The following is a 19,580-nucleotide window of genomic DNA, read 5'->3' on the forward strand; positions in this document are numbered from 1 at the left end:
CTGAATGGGGTCTGGGGATCTGGTAAGACAGCTGGCTTGTAATGTAGATAGAAGTTCCCTCAATTAGAGAAGAGTAATTCGTTAATTGGCCAGGGTGTGATGGAAATGGAAGTAGGACTTGGCCTCTCTGACATCCATGTCCCAATTGTGTGTTCCCCAAGCAATCTTTTGCTGTTGCCTGCTTTCTGAGGGACAGTGGCCCCTCTGCACTAGGACGGGTATTGGGACAGGCTGTCCGTTTCTCATCTAGGGCTCTGCTAAGATTTCAAAAAGAACCACCTATGAAAGGAAACCAGTTTGTTTGTTTTTTTTTTTTTCCTAATTGAAGTCACTGACTCAAACAAAAAAAATTTTTGACATCTGTACACATTTGGAAAATATTATTTTTAAAGAAGTATAATAATTATAGTCACTTGTTAAGTTTAAAATCAGAGACCATAACAACAACAACAACAACAACAAAGTAACATTTACCTCTACCTTATGAGCACTTAAAAGGCATTTGGGGGAACAGAGGTAAAGAAGTTAGAGGTAAAAACGATGTTGAGGAGGAAGGGGAGAGAAACCTGAAAGGCCTGTTCTTATAACTCCCACTACCCCTGCTATCTTAATTTTATGGTAATCATTCCATTTTTTTACTGTCTTTTATCTTTCCGTTGAACCTGGGATTTAACCTGAATATAGATAGATAAGAGAAAGAGAAGGAGAGGCGGAGACAGAAGGAAAGAGATTGAGATTTTCTTGATGTCTGTGTAGTCAATGAAAATGGCGATCCTATGGGATCATCCCTGAGTTCAGGGAGAGCCCTAGCCCTAGTCGCTTTCCTAACATACCTGACTCTTTGTTTGACATTCTGAGAGGGTCTAACTGTCTTAGTTTTATTCTTTGTACAATCCGAGAAACTATTTTGCATTGCTTCAAAGATGCTGCTTTGAAAGGGTCTAATATCTTGGTATTTGCTGAGAGCAGGATGGCATTTGGCAACATACAGACAGGCGATCCTTTGCCCTGCGCTAGGCGAATGCCTTACTATGTAGAATCAAAAATAGAAAAGGTAGGAACAAATTAACTCATTTGTTTAGCAAGCACTGACCTTGTGCCTAGCACTGTGCTTGGTGCCTTAAAAATGTTACTTCACGTAAAACTCTATCCACCCTGTGAGGTGGGCACTGTCATTCTGCTCTCACCAGTAATAAAACTGAGGCACAGAGGATGCAGTCAGCGCCACCCAGGTCAGAGAGGCAGTGAGCAGTGGTACCAGGATTCCATCCCAGGCAGGCTGCTCCAAGCGCCATCACTGCACCCAGTGCTGATGTGGGAAATCACGCCCAATCCCTAATCAATGGGCAAAGCTGCAGATCAGGGTGGGGCTGCTCTATCAGAGGTAGTGAGGAGGGGAGACCAGACCCAGGAGGTGGCGAGAATGTGTGAGTGGCCAGGCAGCCTCTTCCACTTGCCCGTGGCCCAGTGGCCCAGTGACCTACTGAGGTCTTGTGGAGGGATGCACTTGTAACACCCAATTAGAGAATCATTAATCCTTTGTCCTCAGGAGATGAGAGGCAGGTTGGGATCTGATGAGCACGTAAGGAAAACCCACAGGGAGTAGGCAGCAGCTCTGCTTCTCTGTCCATTGTTGGGCACTGCCGTTGCCCCAAGGGTGGCCTCTCTCTGGGTGAATTCTCCAGTAGCATCAAAGCAGGCTTGAAAGAACTGGCGGACTGTTTGGAGTTTGGCATTTGCAAATGTCAGCCAGTAGCAACTTAAAGGGCGTGGTGCAGAGTACCAGAAACGGCATCCCCTCACACCTTGCTGGGCAAAGACATGCTCCAGAAAAGTGTGTAGTGGAGAAGTAGTCAATCAAGCTGCATTTTACATGAGCCTGGGAAGGGTCACACGGAGTGTCAAACCCTGCAGGAAACATCATAAAACAAGTTCCTGCTATTGGACCCATGTCCTCACAGGGTCGAGCTTGTGTGTGTCCAGGTTTTTTATGCTGCCAAGTCAGGTCTTCCTTAGAAAACTGTGTTTACCTGGCACAAATAGAGGCAGCCCCAGAGAGAGCAAAGCAGCAGCCAAAGCTGGAGCTCCTGGCAGCCCCCAAACTTCCCACTTTCATGTGGAAGACCCACTGTCCTGGGTGCAGGTTCCAGCCCTGGGAAGGGATGGTGTCTGAGGTCTCCTCCAGGTTGAGAGGGTAACTGTGCCCTGCAAGTAACTTAAGCACATCTGATAACCCATGTCTGTGGAGACTGGGTTTTATTATCATGTTCTTACAGTGTTTGGGGGCAGAGTTTTGCCACCCTGCAATTTAAATTTGGGCAGGTGGGTTGTTGATGATCTACTCCCACCCTCAACTGCTGAAGATGTGATGGCAGCTTTCACATGAGGAGCACTCGCCAGGCAGAGCTGCCTTCACGGGGTGGGGCGTGGATGCAAAGGCCCACATTGTGGAGGACTGACCAGCAGATTGTGGAGATCCATTTAGCGCACAAGGTGGAGATTTGGGCACTCAACTATTTATTTGGCTGGAATTAATATACTCCTCTGTGAGCACACCGCATACTGGCTTCTGTTGTGGCCAGGTGGGATTATTCTCTGTGCGGGGGAAAAGCTGTGGAGCCCCCGGACTGTCTATTCCCTTTCACCTCTCTAGATGCTCCAAACCTGTCTCCAGTTATTGGACTAAAAGAACAGAGGATCACAGTAGTAGCATTTGTACAATTTTTTGTGTTCTTTGACAACTGATTTGTATCGGTTTACTGGGTAGAAACAGCCTCTTGGTGGGAATTAGAGGGAAAGCGAGTCAGGTCAGATGGAGTGAGAGTGGACCCCAGCTCCCCTGCCTCATGGAAACCCAGGGACCAGCTCCCCATCCTCAGACTGCAAGAGGACTGGAGGACACCATGGGCGGTGCACGGTGTGGCCACAGGCTCATCACAGATACACAGGATGTGGTCAGGAGCCTGTGGTGTTCGCATATTTAAGAAGTCTATTCCCTATGCTGAGGGTTCTCTGTGGACTGTCGTGTCTGCAGCTGCATAGTGATGTTCTCCCTGTTTTGTTTCCTGGAGCTCTTCATTGAGATGAAAGTTTTTACCCAGGATCTGAAAGAATCAGAACTCATGGTAGTTATTAGCCTGCAAGCCCCGCTGTGAGGTTCTGGAGGGTTGGGGCTGCCTGGGCCCCACCAGGTTCTCCCGCCACCACCAGCACCCATTTCCCAGGGGTGTCTAGTGTCTTCCTCATTGGCACCTGCTGTTCCTTAATCACTTCCTGGAGAGTGGGTGCGGGTAGATATTGTCATGGAGATAGCTTTGAGCATTGCGTGTGTCAATGAGAACATTATCGATGCTCTTTTCTTGTAGCAGTGGGATGAGAAAGAAGGCACTTTAGGGATTCTTGCAGGATTGGGTTTGCCTGTGGGTTTATGGCTCAGTGTTAGGGCCCCGCAGCTCATGCTCAGGGTCACGGAGGAATGAATGAGAATCTCTGGCTGGTCAGGCACCTAGGGCTTTGCAAGTATTTTGAGTTCAGAGACAAAATTTTATTTATTTTAGAGTTTTCCAGTTGGCCTAGTAACACACTGCACCCACTAGGTGATCTGTAATCACTTGTTAAATTAAGTATGTACTTTTATGCCTTCCATTTCCTTAACCAAAAAATAAATGTCCACTGTCCCAAGTATCTATTGGGAAAAGTAATTTTTTTTCTTATGTTTTATTTTCAGCTTTATTGGGAGTGTAATTGACAAATAGAAATGGTATATATTAAAGATGTACAACTTGATGTTGATTTACATGTATATTTGTGAAATCACCACAAAGTGGTTAACACATCCATCACCTTACAGGCTTGTGTGTGTGTGTGTGTGTGTGTGTGTGTGTGTGTAGTGAGAACACTGAAGGTCAACTCTTATAGCACATTTCAAGTATACAGTGCAGTATTGTCAGCTGCAGTCCTCATAGTGGACATTAGACACCAGATCTCCAGAGCTTACTTGTCCTTTGTAACAGAAACTGTGTGTCTTTGACCACGTCCCTATTGCTCAGCCCCTGTAACCACCATTCTACTCTCTGCTTCTAGGAGTTCAACTGTTTTAGATTCCACATATAAGTGAATCAGGTAGTGTTTGTCTTTCTCTCTGGCTTTTACTTAGTGTGGTGTCCTCCAGCTTCATCCATGTTGTCACATGTGGCAGGATTTCCTTCTCTAAATTTTAAGGCTGTATAATACTTCATTGTATATACATGCCACAGTTTCTTTATCCATTCATCCATTGACAGTCATTTAGATTACTTCTACTTCTTGGCTATTGTGAATACTGCTGCAATAGATATTGTGAATAGTGCTGCAATAGATATGGGAGTGCAGATATCGCTTAAAAATTCTGATATCATTTTCTTTTTCTTTTCTTTTTTTTTTTTTTTTTTGAGACAGAGCCTCATTCTGTCAACCAGGCTGGAATACAGTGGCACAATCTCGGCTCAATGCAATCTCTGCCTCCTGGGTTCAAGCAGTTCTCCTGTCTCAGCCTTCCGAGTAACTGGGATTACAGGAAGGAGCTGCCATGCCTGGCTAATTTTTGTATTTGTAGTAGAGACAGAGTTTCGCCATGTTGCCCAGGCTGGTCTTGAACTCTTGACCTCAGGTGATCCGCCCGCCTCAGCCTCCCAAAGCTCTAGGATTACAGGCGTGAACCACTGTGCCTGGCCCATTTTCTTTAGAAATATATACCCAGAACTGGGATTGGTGGATTATATGGTAATTCTATTTTTAATTTTTTGAAGAACCATCAGACAGTTTTCCATAATGGCTGTACCAATTTACATTCCTGCCAGCAATGTTCAAGGTTTTCCTTTTCTCTGCGTTGTCATCAACAATTGTTATTTTTTGTCTTTTTGGTAAAATTGCCATTCTAATAGGTGTGAGGTGATATTGTGGTTTTGAATTGCATTTTCCTGATGGTGTTCAGTATACCTGTTGACAATTTGTATGTCTTATTTTGAGAAATATCTATTCAGGTCCTTGGCCCATTTTAAGGGAGTTATTTGCTATTGAGTTGTTTGAGTTCTTTATCTATTTTGGATATTAACCGCTTAATTCAATATGTGGCTGTCAAGTATTTTCTCCCATTCCATAGATTGCCCTTCTCTCTGTTGACTGTTCCTTTGCTGGACAGAAGCCTTTTAGCTCGATGCAGTCCCATTTGTCTATTTTCGCTTTTGCTTTCTATGCTTTTAGTGTCTTATCTACCAAAAACAAAAAAAAACCAAAAAACAAAAACAAACAAAAAACTGCCCAGACCAATGTCATGAAGCTTTTTCCTGTGTTTTCTTCTCATAGTTTTATGGCTTCAAATCTTATATTTAAGTGTTCATAATCTATTTTGAGTTTTTTTTTTTTTTTGTATATAGAGTGAGATAAGGGTCAGATTTCATTTTCTGCATGTGGATATTCAGTTTTCCTGGCGCTGTTTATTGAAGAGATGGTCCTTCCCCCATTGTGTCTTCTTGGCATCCTTGGCAAAGATCTGCTGGCTCTTAATGGATGGATTTATTTTTGGGCTCTCTATTTTGTTCCATTAGACTACATGTTTGATTTTCTGCAAGTACCATACTGTTTTGTGTACTATAGCTATATCACATATTTTGAAATCAGGATGTTTGATACCTCCAGGTTTGTTCTTCTTTCTTAAGATATCTTTGAGTATTCAAAATCTTTTGTTGTTCCATATGAATTTTTGGATTGTTTCTTTTCTATTTCTGTAAAGAATGCCAATAGGATTTTGATAGGGATTGCATTGAACCTGTAGATCTTTTTGTGAGGTATGGAAATTTTAACAATATTAATTATTCCAATCCATGAACACAGAACATCTTTACATTTATCTGTGTCTCCTTTGATTTCTTTCATCAATGTATTATAATATTCAGTGTACCAATCTTTCATCTGTTTGGTTAAGTTTATTCCTAAGTATTGTATTATTTATTGTTGCTATTTTCCTACTTGCTTAATTTCCTTTTTAAATAGATCATTGTTTATGTATAGAAATGCCACTGATTTTTTTTTTTTATCAGGTGTGGTGGCTCAGGCCTGTAATCCCAGCACTTTGGGAGGCCAAGGTGGGTAGATCATGAGGTCAAGAGATCGGGACCATCCTGGCCAACATGGTGAATCCCTGTCTCTACTAAAAATACAAAAATTAGCTGAGTGTGGTGGTACACACCTGTAGTCCCAGCAGCTCGGGAGGCTGAGGCAGGAGAATCACTTGAACCCAAGAGGTGGAGATTGCAGTGAGCTGAGATAGTGCCACTGCACTCTGGCCTGGTGACAGAGTGAGACTCTGTCTTAAAAAAAAAAAAAAAAAAAAAAAAGCCACTGATTTTTTTGTATTGATTTTATATTAAGCAACTTTAGTAAAATTGTTTATTACTTTTAACAGTTTTTTCTTGTTGTTGAGTTTTCAGAGCTTTCTATGTATATGATCATACCACTTGTAAACAGGGATAATTTCAGTTATTTTTTGATGTATGTGCCTTTTATTTATTTTTCTTGTCCAATGCCTCTGGCTAGGACTGCCAGTACTGTAGTGAATAGAAGTTGTGAAAGTGGACATCCTTGCTTTGTATGGGCCTTAAAAGCTTTCAGTTTTTCTTGATTATAATGTTAGCTGTGAGCTTTTTGTAATGGTTTTTATGATGTTGAAGTAAATTCCTTCTCTGCCTTTTTTTGGTGAGAGTTTTAGCATGCATGGATATTGAGTTTTGTCAGATGCTTTTTCTGTATCCATTGAGACTATTATGTAGTTCCTGTGTTTCCCTCTGTTGATGTGTTGTATCACATTGATTAATTTGCAAATGTTGAACCATCCTTGCATCTCAGGGAGAAATCCTACTTAGTTTTGGAGTGTAATCCATTAAATGTGGTGTTGAATTTTGTATGCTAGTATTTTATTTAGGATTTCTGCATCCATGTTCATCAAGGATATTAGCCTATAGTATTCTTTTATTTTGGAGTCTTTGTCTGACTTGGGTGTCAGCATGATTCTAGCCTCATAAAATTTGTTTGGAAATATATCCTCTTTTTCTATTTTTTTTGGAAGAGTTTAAAAAGCACTAGTATCAATTATTCCTTGACTATTTGATAGTGTTCTTCATTGAATCGATTTGGTCCTGGACTTTTCTGTGTGTGATGAGATTTAATTGCTAATTTAATCTCTTTATTTGTTATTGGTCTCTTCAGGATTTCTGTTTCTCCTTGATTCAATTTTGGTAGGTTATACATGTCGAGAAATTTATCCATTTTTGTTTTTTTAGGGATTATGTGATTTGTTCGTGTATTCTTGTAATACTGCCTAGTAATCTTTTTTATCCATATTTCTAAGATATGTATTATAATATCTCCTCTTTCAGTTTTTAAGTCTTCTCCTTTTAATACAGCCAAGAGTTTTTTTTTTTTAATTTTTCTGTTCTCTATTTCAATTATCTTTGCTGTAATCTTTATTATTAACTTCCTTATGCTAACTTTGGGCTCAGTTTGTTTTTATTTTTGTTCCCTGAAGTGTAAAGTTAGGTTGTTTATTTGAGATCTTCCTTCTCCTCCTCTTCCTCCTCTTCTTCACTACTACTATTATTATTATTATCATTATTTTAATTTTTCCAGATGGAGTCTCGCTCTGTCACCCAGGCTGGAGTGCAGTGGTGTGATCTCGGATTACTGCAAGCTCTGCCCTCTAGGTTCAAGCAATTCTCCTGACTCAGCCTCCCAAGTAGCTGGGATTACAAGCCTGTGCCACCACGCCTGGCTAATTTTTATATTTTTAGTAGAGACGGGGTTTTACTGCATTGGCCAGGCTGGTCTCGAACTCCTGACCTCAAGTGATCCACCTGCCTCAGGCTCCCAAAGTGCTGTGATTACAGATGTGGGCCACTGCGCCTGGCCCTTCCTTCTTTTTAAATGTAGGATCTTACTGCTATAAACTTCCCTATTAGTGTTAGTTTTGTTCCATCCCATAAGTTTTGATAACTTTTGTTTTCATGTTCATTTGTCTCAAGATATTTCCTAAATTCCCTTTTGATTTCTCCTGTGACTCAGTGGCTGCTCAAGATGGTATTGTGTAGTTTCCATGTACTGTAGTTCTCCCTATCTGTGGGGGATTTGTTCTTAAACCTCTGGTGAATGCTTGAAATCACAGATAGTACTAAAGTTTATATATACTGTGTTTTTTCCTATACATACACATCTATAATAAAATTTAATTATAAATTGGATATAGTAAGAGATTGACAATGAATCAATTTAAAAATAAAATATGACAATTGTAACCATATAGTTATAATAGTTATCATACACTGTGGCTATAACTTTTGCAGATTGAGGCACAACAGCAAAACTAGCATGAATTTCTTTTTTCTTCTTCACAATTTTAGGGATAGAAGATTCATTTTTACCATAGATCTTAGCAACCTCAGCCTACTTTTTTCTTCTTTCCTTATTAAGTCAAGAAGTTTTACCTTTTCACTTAATGGATGCACTTTATGGCTTTTCTTTGGCATCTAAATAGCCAGCATCACTACTCTTGAGGTTTGAGGCCGTTATTGAGTAAAGTAAGGGTGACTGAAACACAAGCACTGCAATACCATGACAAATGATCTGATAACGGAGATGGCTATGAAGTGACTAGTAGTCGGGTAGAATATACAGTGTGAATATATTGGACAAAGGGATGGTTGATGTCCCAGGCTGGATGAGGCAGGATGGTGCAAGATTTCATCACACTGATTAAATTTGTGAGTTGCTTATTTATGAAATTTTCCATTTAATATCTTCAGACTATGGGTAAAATGATATTACAGAAGGTGAATGCCATGTTTGTATTTTTTTTCATTCTTAAAAATGCTGTTATTGATTGCTAATGTCATTCCATTATGGCTGGAAAAGGCACTTGGAAGATTTTTGTCTTACTAAAATTTTCAGACCTCTTTTGACACCTAACTTGTTATATACCCTGAAGAATGTTCCATATGCTCTTGAGAAGAATCTGTATTTTTCTGATATTAGATGGCAATTATGTGTCTTAGGTCAATTTGGTCTATAGTGTTGTTCAGTTATTCTGTTTTCTTATTGACTGATTTTCTACCAGAATGATCTATCCATTTTAGAGAGTAAAGTTTTGAAGTATCTTCCTATTATTGTTTTATTACTATATTGCTATCTCTTTCTCCCTTCGTATTTATCAGTGTAATACTTTACATATTTAGGTGCTTTCATGTTGGTGATATAAGTATTAATATTTATAACTATTGGGTCTGTCTGTTGAATTGTCCCTTATATCATTATATAATGACATTTGTCACATGACAGTTTGAACTTAAACCCTATTTTATTTAATGACAGTATAGCTACCCCTGCTCTCCTTTCTTTCTTTCTTTCTTTTTTTTTTGAAATGGAGTCTCACTCTATCGCCCAGGCTAGAGTACAGTGGCACCATCTCGGCTCACTGCAATCTCTGTCTCCTGGGTTCAAGCAATTCTCCTGCCTCAGCCTCCTTAGTAGCAGGGATTAAAGGCACCCACCACCGTGCCCAGCTAATTTTTGGTATTTTTAGTAGAGATGGGGTTTCACCATGTTGGCCAGGCTGGTCTCGAACTCCTGACCTCATGATCCACCCGCCTCAGCCTCCCAAAGTGCTGCGATTACAGGTGTGGGCCACCACGCCCGGCTCCTTTCTTTAACCTTTCTCATGAAATATCATTGTTCATTCTTTATTTTCAACCTCTATGTCCTTAAATCTAAAATGAATCTCTTGTAGACAGCATATAGTTGATTATTATTATTTATTTGTTCATCTACAGTATTTCTTTTGATTGGAGAGTTTAGTACATTTGAATTTCAAATAATTATTAATAGGTAAGGACTTACTCTTGCCATTTTGTCATTTGTTTTCTACTTTTATTATAGTTCTCTTACATGTCTTGGTGTCTTCCTTTGTGGTTTGACTATTGTAGCAGTGTACTTTGATTCTTCTCTCTTAATCTTTTTTGCATCTACTGTACATCGTGTGTGTGTATTTGTGTGTGGTTACCATGGAGTTTACACTGAATAATTTATAGTTACAGCAGTCTGTTTGAAGCTGATATCCACTTCACTTCAATCTTATACAGGCACTCTACACTTTACTTCCCCCTCCCCCACACACTTTATGTAACTGATGTCAGATTTTATTTTTCTGTATTGTATTTCCATTAGTAAATTTATGTGGCTATATTTATTCTGACAACTTGCCTTCTAATTTATATATTAGTGTTTAAAGTGATTTGTGTGTACCATTTCAGTATTATAATATTCTGTGTTTACCTTTAGCAATGAGATTTATATTTTCATATGCTTTAATGATGCTGTTTATCATCTTTTCATTTCAGCTGGAAAAACTGACTTTAGCAGGTCTAGTGGTGCCTAGTTTTGACAGGGAAAGACTTATCTCCCCTTCATCCTTAAACTACAGTTTTTCTGGATAAAGTATTCTTGGTTGACATTTTTTTCTTCCAGTACTTTGCTATATCATCCCATTATCTCCTGGTCTGCAAGGTTTCCGCTGATAAATCTTATGATGTTTCCCTTGTGTGTGACAAGGTACCTTTCTCTTGCTGCTTTCAAAATTGTCTCTTTGTCTTTTACTTCTGAAAACCTCTAATATTTGAGACAAACTATAATGTGCTTCAGAGTAATGCTCTTTTTGTTTAATATATTTGAAGATCTTAGGACTTTATGTCAACTTTCCTCTGCAGAGTTGGGAAGATTTTTGCCATTATTTCTTTAAATAGGCTTTCCACCACTTTGATGGTGATCTGTAAGTTTCATAGGCTTTCTTCACTTTTTCATTTTTTTTTTCCTTCTAACTGGTTAATTTCAAATGGCCGGGCTTCAAATTTACTGATTCTTTTTCCTGCATGATCAAGTTTTCTGTTGAAGCTCTGTCTATTGGGTTTTTCAGTTCAATCATTGTATTCTTCAGCTCCAAGATTTCTGTTTGGTTTCTTCTTAATACTTCTGTTTCATTATTAAATTTCTCATTTTGTTCGTGTATTGATTTCCTAATTTCATTTAGTTTTAAAATCTGTATTCTCCTGAAGCTCATTGAGCTTCTTTAAGATGGCTATTTTGGATTCCTTTTCAGGTAATTTATGGATCTCCACTTTTCTGGGGTTGGTTACTGGGGTTTTGTTAGTTAACTTTGGTGGTGTTGTGTTTACCTTATGCTTTGTGATCCATGTAAACTTGTGTGTGTCTGTGCATTTGAAGGAGCAGACACCTTTAGTCTTTACAGACTGGTTTTGGCAGGTAAGGATCCACTCCTAGCTCACCAGACTGATATTTTTGCCTCTGGTATCTCAGTCAAGCTGAGTTTGAAGCCAGGTAAAATGGCTGTTTCAGGGAGTGCAGTTGGGACTGAGCTTGGGAAACCTGTCACCAAAGGTATGAATAGACATGTCTACCAGCAGGCCACAGTCGAGAGGGGCGGGAGCCAGGGCACATGACTACTTCAGTATCTGCAGTTGGGTCTGAGGTCAGCAAGCATGTTACTAGGGGGATAGGTTGGATATGGCCCCTCTCAGGAAATGGAAGATGGGACTTTTGGAAGCACCACAGCTCTTTGTGGTTGGAGCTGAGTTCATAGGAGGACAGGGATGCTTTCAGTCCACAGCTGGTACCAAAGCCTATGAGCCTGCCAGCAGGCTGTGGGCCTCATTTCTCAGTGTATCCCTCCTCAGTCTGCGGCTCTACCAGGGTTTCACAATCTTCTTTCTGGATCCCAAAGCTCTTACAAAGGAACTTCTGTGCATGGCAGGCTGCCAAATCATTTTTTCTGTTGGGGTACATGAGCCAGAGACCTCCTGTTCTACTGTCTTACTGATGTCACTCGCACCTGTGTGTTTACCAGTGCCCTGTGAGTTCCCAGTCTTCAATTTATTTGGTAACATCTGGAAACCATAATTATGTCCTGCAAGAATTATGCAAGTTACTTACTAAGGAATAGATCAGAGGGAAAAAAACCTGTGGCCAACTTCTTGGGAAATTCATAGGAAAAGAGAGTTTAGCTTTAAATAAATAAAAATATTCTGCTAGAAAAATGTAAAAGATATAAATGCAGAGAATCCCAACAAGACACTTCACTAGAAGATCCCTCCTAAGACACATAATCATCAGATTCTCCAAAGTCAAAATGAAAGAAAAAATGTTAAAGGCAGCTAGAGAGAAAAGTCAGGTCATCTGTAAAGGGAAGCCCATCAGACTAAAAAATGGACCTCTTAGCAGAAACCCTACAAGCCAAAAGAGCTTGGGGGGCCAATATTCAACATCCTTAAAAGAAATTCCAACCCAGAATTTCATATCTGCACAGACTAAGCTTCATAAGCAAAGGAGAAATAAGATCCTTTTCAAATAAACAAATGCTGAAGGAATTCCTTACCTCCAGACCTGCCTTACAAGAGCTCCTGAAGGAAGCACTAAATATGGAAAGGAAACACCATTACCAGCTACTAACACTAAAGTACAGAGATTACTGACACTGTAAAGCAACCACTAAACAAGTCTGCAAAATAACCAGCTAACATCATGATAACAGGATCAAATCTTCATATATCAATACTAACCTTGAATGTAAATGAGCTAAATGCCCCAATTAAAAGGCACAGAGTGGCAAGCTGGATGAAGAACCAAGACCCATTGGTATGCTATCTTCAAGAAACATATCTTGCATGCAGTGACACACATAAGCTCAAAACAAAAGAGACTGAGAAAATTCTACCAAACACATGGAAAACACAAGAAAGCATTGGTAGGCTATCTTCAAGAAACCTGTCTTACCTGCAGTTACACACATAAGCTCAAAACAAAAGGGACTGAGAAAAATCTACCAATCAAATGGATAATAGAAGAAAGCAGGAATTATAATACTAATTTCAGACAAAACAGATTTTAATTCAACAAAGATCAAAAAAGACAAGGGCATTACATAATGGTAAAGGGTTAAGTTCAACAAGAAGACATAACTGTTTTAAATATATATGCATGTAACACAGGAGCACTCAGACTCATCAAGCAGTTTCTTAATGACCTTCAAAGAAACTTAGACTCCCACACATTAATAGTGGGAGACTTTAACATCCCACTGACAACATTAGACCATAAAGATAAAAAATTAACAAAGATATTCAGGACCTGAACTCAGCACTGGATCAAATGGACCTGATAGACATCTACAGAACTTTTCACCCTAAAACAACAGAATATACATTTTTTCATTGCCATGTGTCGTGTACTCCAAAATCGATCACATAATCAGAAATAAAAGACTCCTCAGCAAATGCAGAAGAAATTAAATAGTAACAACCAATCTCTCAGACCAGAGAGCAATCAAATTAGAAATCAAGACTAATAAATTCACTCAAAACCATACAATTACATGGAAATTGAATAATCTGCTCCTGAATTAATTTTGGGTAAATAATGAAATGAAGGGGGAAATCAAGAAGTTCTTTTAAACTATTGAGAGCAAAGATACAACATACCAGAATCTCGGGGACACAGCTAAGGCAGTTTTAAGAGAGAAATTTATAGCAGCAAATGCCTACATCAAAAAGTTAGATCTCAATTTAACAACCTAACACTACAATTAAAAGAGGTAGAGAACCAAGAGAAAACCAACACTAAAGCTAACAGAAGACAAGAAATAACCAAAATCAGAGCTGAACTGAAGGAGATTGAGACACGAAAATCTATTCAAAAGATCAATGAATCCTGGAGCTGTTTTTTTTTTTTTTTTTTTTTTTTTTAATTAATAAAATAGACTGCTAGCTAGGCTAATAAAGAAGAAAAGAGAGAAGATGTACATGAACACAATCAGAAACGGCAAGTGGGGTGTCACCACTGACCCCATAGAAATACAAATAATCATCAGAATATTATGAACACTTCTGTGCACATAAACTAGAAAATCTAGAAGAAATGGATAAATTCCTGGATACACACACACTCTCCCAAGACTGAAACAGGAAGAAGTTGAATCTCTGAACAGACCAGTAACCAACTCTGAAATAGAATCAGTAATAAATATTCTACCAACCAAAAAGAAAAGAAAAAGCCCAAGAGCAAACGGATTCACAGCTGAATTCTATCAGATATACAAAGAAGAACTGCTACTATTACTGCTGAAACTGTTCCCATAAATAACTAAATAAGTAAGTAAGGATGAAGGACTCCTCTCTAACTCATTCTATGAGGCGCACATCATCCTGATACCAAAAACTGACAGGGACACCACACCAAAAAAGAAAACTTCAGGGCACTATCCTTGATAAACATCAGCGGAGAAATCCTCAACAAAATTATGGCAAACTGAATCCAGCAGCACATCAGAAATCTTATCCACCACAATCAAGTAGGCTTTATCCCTGGGATGCAAGGTTGGTTCAACATATTCATATCAATAAATGTATTTCATCACGTAAACAGAACAAAAGACAGAAACCACACAATTATTTCAAAAGATGCAGAAGAGGCTTTTGATAAAAATTCAGCATCCTTTCATGTTAAAACCTCTGAATAAACTAGGTGTTGAAGGAATATACCTCAAAATAATAATAAGAGCCATATATGACAAACCCACAGCCAAGATCATATTGAATGGGCAAAAGCTGGAAGCATTTCCCTTGAAAACCAGCATAAGACAAGGATGCCCCCTCTCACCACTCCTATTCAACATAGTACTGGAAATTCTGGCCAGGACAGTCAGGCAAAAGAAAGAAATAAAGGGCATCCAGACCGGAAGAGAGGAAGTCCAAACTATCTCCATTTGCAGACGACATGATCCTGTATATAGAACACCCCATAGTCTTGGCCCTAAATCTTCTTAAGCTGATAAACAATTTCAGCAAAGTCTCAGGATACAAAATTGATGTACAAAAATCCCTAGCATTCCTATACACCAACACAGTTAAGCTGAGAGCCAAATCAGGAATGCGGTCTCATTTGCAATTGCCAGAAAAAAATTATAAAATACCTAGGAATGAAGGTAACCAGCAAGGTGAAAGATCTCTACAAGGAGAACTACAAAACACTGCTCAAAGAAATCAGAGATGATACAAACAGATGGAAAGGAAGGATCAATATATATGCTGTGCCAATTAAACTAGCAATGACATTCTTCACAGAACTAGAAAAAACTATTTTAAAATTCACAAAGAACCAAAAAATAAACCCAAATAGCCAAGGCAATCCTAAGCAAAAGAACAAAGCTGGAGGCATCATGCTACTTGACTTAAAACTATACTATAGGGCTACAGTAACCAAAACAGCATGCTACTGGTATAAAAACAGACACATAGGGCAATGGAACAGAATGGAGAACCCAAAAATAAGATCACACACCTGAAACTATCTGATCTTTGATGAAGCTGACAAAAACAAGCAATGGGGAAAGAATTCCCTATTCAGTAAATGGTGATGGGAAAACTGACTAGCCATGTGCAGAAGATTGAAACTAGACCCCTTCCATACACCATGTACAAAAGATAACTCAAGATGGATTAAAGACTTAAATTTAAAACCTAAACTATAAAAACCTTGGAAGACAACCAAGGCAATACCATTCTGGACATAGAACAGTCAAAGATTTTATGACGAAGACTCCAAAACCAATTGCAACAAAAGCAAAACTTGACAAATGGTTAATAGTTAATCTAATTAAACTACAGAGCTTCTGCACAGCGAAAGAAACTATAACAGAGTAAACAGATAACCTACAAAATAGGCGAAAATATTTTCCAACTATGCATCTGACAAAGGTCTAATATCCAGCATCTAAAAGGAACTTAAACAAATTTACAAGAAGAAAAACAAACCCCATTAAGAAGTGGGCAAAGGACATGAACAGCCACTTTTCAAAAGAAGACATACATGAGGCCAACAAACATGAAAAAAAGCTCAACGTCACTGATGATTAGAGAAATGCAAATCAAAACCACAATGAAATACCATCTCAGAAGGGCTACTATGAAAAAGTCAAAAAAACAACAGATGCTGGTAAGGTTGCAGAGAAAAAGGAACACTTATACACTGTTGGTGTATAAGGTAGAATTGTAAATTAGTTCAACCATTGTGGAAGACAGGGTGGCAATTCCTCCAAGACCTAAAAACAGAACTACCATTCAACCCAGCAATCCCATTACTGAGTATATACCCAAAGGAATATAAGTCATTCTGTCATATGCACATGTACGTTCATTGCAGCACTATTTACAATAGCAAAGACATGGAATCAACGTAGAGGCCCATCAATAGTATGTTGGATAAAGAAAATGTAGTACAGATACACCATGGACTACTATGCATCCATTAAAAAAAAGAACAGGATCATGTCCTTTGTAGAAACATGGATGGAACTAGAGGTCATTATCCTTAGCAAACTAATGCAGCAACAGAGAACCAAATATTGCATGTTCTCACTTATAGGTGGAAGCTAAATGATGAGAACACATGGACACATAGAGGGGAACAACAACAACAAACACTGGGGTCTCTCAGAGGATGGTGGGTGGGAGGAGGGAAAGGATCAGAAAAAATAACTAATGGGTACTAGGATTAATACCTGGGTGATAAAATAATCTATACAACAAACCCAAGTTTAGCTATGTAACAAACCTGCACATATACCCCTGAACTTAAAAGTTAAATCAAAAAGATACATTATATTTATGAATAACTGAAAATTTAGTTTCTTGTATGCATGAAAAATATTTGTGCTAACAGACCTTAGATGATTCAACTCAACATACCCTTGGATTTAACTAAAAATATAACGATTTTCCAAGCTATTAATTATGATTTTTCTCTTTCAGTAGTGTTGTTTGTTAGTGCTGAAAATGTTAACATATTGCTCTACAACCATGCAGAAGGAATTAATGAGCTGCTGTTGTCTTTTTTCATAAGCACATCTAATTTGCTCATTCATCCACTTGTTCATTTGTTCTACCCTTATTTAGCCAGGCAAAAGAGAGAGTGCAGTCATTCCTAATCATCATGATTTGTTTTCCTCTTTTTCAGCCATGCAATGATGGACCTACTGGTTGAACTTTGCCTTCAGAACCACCTGAATCCATCCCACCACGCCCTTGAAATTCGGTCTTCAGAAACCCAACAGCCTTTGAGTTTTAAGCCAAATACTTTGATTGGGACCCTGAATGTGCATACTGTGTTTGTGAAAGAAAAAGTTCCTGAAGAGAAGGTTAAGCCTGGTCCCCCTAAGGTGCCTGAGGTTAGTAGGTACCTACATGGAGATACCTGTGTCTGAATGTGTGGCAGGTCCTGAGTAGGGGCCAGTGTGGCTCTTCTTATCTAAATACAATGCAGAGATCTGTGGCTGAGGCTGCTACTTTCATGCCAGGAAAAGCTAGGCACTAAACAGAGTTTGTTTTAGGAGACAAAATTTACAGAACTGAATAATGTTCATCGTTGTAACATTGCTCCTTTATATATTATAGAAGAGGAATTGATCTACAGTGAGCTATCCATTAGACCTTCATTCAAAGAGGGACATAGTCTCTAATTCTGTACTTTCTAATATGATAGTCACTGGCCACATGCAGCTTTTTTTTTTAAATTTGGTGTGTTTATTATTGTTATTGTTATTCATGTAGATTTTTCTTTTTTCATTTTAATTGACACATACAGCTTTTGAACACTTGAAATGTGGCTGGTGTGATTGAGAAACTGAATTTTTAATTTAATTTTAATTTTAAATTTAAATTGCCACTAGCTAATGGCTACATGATTGGACAGTGCAGTTCTAGAATTCTTCCTGACTCAGGAAGCAGTTGGCATCTATAGAGGATTTAAACATCTTCCCAGAGGAAGAGAATAAAAAGGGAAAACTTTTTTTTTTTTTTTTAATGATGTCAGAAATATTTATTCATTGCATTTGGAGAATGTCTTATATACATAGCTGTATTCCAGGCTTTTATTAATTAAAATTAATTCTGGTAGCTTATTATATACTTTTATTGTTTTTGTTGTTGTTTTGAGATGGACCTTCACTCTTGTTGCCCAGGCTGGAGTGCAGTGGTGTGATCTTGGCTCATTGCTACCTCTGCCTCCCAGGTTCAAGTAGTTCTCCTGCCTCAGTCTCCGGAGTAACTGGGACTACAGTTGCATGCCACCACGCCCGGCTAATTTGTGTATTTTGTAAAGACAGGGTTTCACCATGTTGGCCAGTCTGGTCTTGAACTCCTGACCTCAGGTGAGCCACCTGCCACAGCCTCTCAAAGTGCTGGGATTACAGGCCTGAGCCACCATACCCAGCCTTATTGTACTTTTAAATAAGTCTTTGATACTAATCTTTTAGCTCAAATTAAAAGCAATGTTACTTTCAGATTCTTAGCAGATCTTCTAAATTTTCCTGCTTTTAAAAATGGCAGTGCAGCCAACATTAGTCTCCTATTAATTTCTAGGATTGATTGGTTAGTACATTCTCATTGTTGCTCTAGAACACTCTGACCAGAGATTATTCCTCAAGTAAACAGTGTTTGAGGCAGAGCATCTCTGTATATACCCTGCGTCTTCCCTTGACTTCCTGCTTCTCAGGGCAGGTAAGCCCAGGCGTATGCATGATTCTACTTGTTAGGGCAGGAGAGGACCAGTAAAGGAGCAGTAGGTTCCATATTGTCTCCCAAAATTTGTCGTTCTCCCAGCCGCTGGGCCCTGGTACACAGGCTGGAAGAGAGCGTGAGGCCTTTCTTTGCTGCTCTTTTGTTCAATCTACATTTACTGTGTCCAGCTCTGCAGTGTCTTAGCACAATTAGGATGATCAGTAAAAACGCAAGAAAAATGATCAGTAAAAGTGGAAGAAAAATGACTACCACTTTATCTGCAGTCATTTAAAATTAGTATTAGTCAATTGAGTGTTTTTCTTCCTATTATACGCCTGGTATTTTTTTAAATAAAATATATTTCTAGTTTTAAATACATGTGTGTAGTGTGTATACATAAATACATGTAAGTCTGTGTTACACACTGTATATGTTTCATATATGTGTGTCTATAGTACATATGTACACTATATATATACTTATATATACATCTATGTACATATATAGGTGTTCCTATATTTATGTGGATATTTTGACTCCTTAAAACTTTGACGTCATGTTTTTGGGGGGTTTTTCTTTAAATTACTCATACAACTTCCAAACTATTTTCTTTAGAAAATGCATATAAGTGCCATGTGTTCACATCTGGCCAGAACCCTTGGAAGACAGTAAAGTTTATGTGTTGGATTTTAAATGTAGAGTCCTCCCTGATGTTTATTTCGCTGTGTTGTTAGCAGCTTGTTCACTAGTAAGAGATTCTAAACCAAATTTATTATTCTAGACATTTGTTTTTCAATATTCATTATGCCATTTTCCCCCATGACTCACTCAATTTGTGGAAGAAAGATTCAGGCTACACACAATCCTGTCCCACCCAACTGTCAAACTGACACAGGAATTGAAGCCTTGTGGGAGGATGTCTTACCAAATTCTTTT

The 19,580-nt window shown here is 38.6% G+C and overlaps 1 protein-coding gene across 15 annotated transcripts in view; it reads left to right on the forward strand.

Annotated features, from left to right (window-relative positions):
* COBL (cordon-bleu WH2 repeat protein) overlaps window positions 1-19,580 on the forward strand; it is a 300,001-nt gene that overhangs the window by 102,833 nt on the left and 177,588 nt on the right. For all 15 annotated transcript variants that reach the window (XR_012433198.1, XM_005549568.4, XM_005549573.4 and 12 more), the window contains one exon: window positions 17,104-17,314. Coding sequence is in view for 13 of the 15 variants with exons in the window: in XM_005549568.4 (XP_005549625.3) it covers window positions 17,104-17,314 (211 nt within the window). In the remaining 2 variants the exon portion in view is untranslated. The remainder of the gene's footprint in view (window positions 1-17,103; window positions 17,315-19,580) is intronic.

This window comes from Macaca fascicularis, chromosome 3 (assembly GCF_037993035.2).
Source record: "Macaca fascicularis isolate 582-1 chromosome 3, T2T-MFA8v1.1".
NCBI lineage: Eukaryota > Metazoa > Chordata > Mammalia > Primates > Cercopithecidae > Macaca > Macaca fascicularis.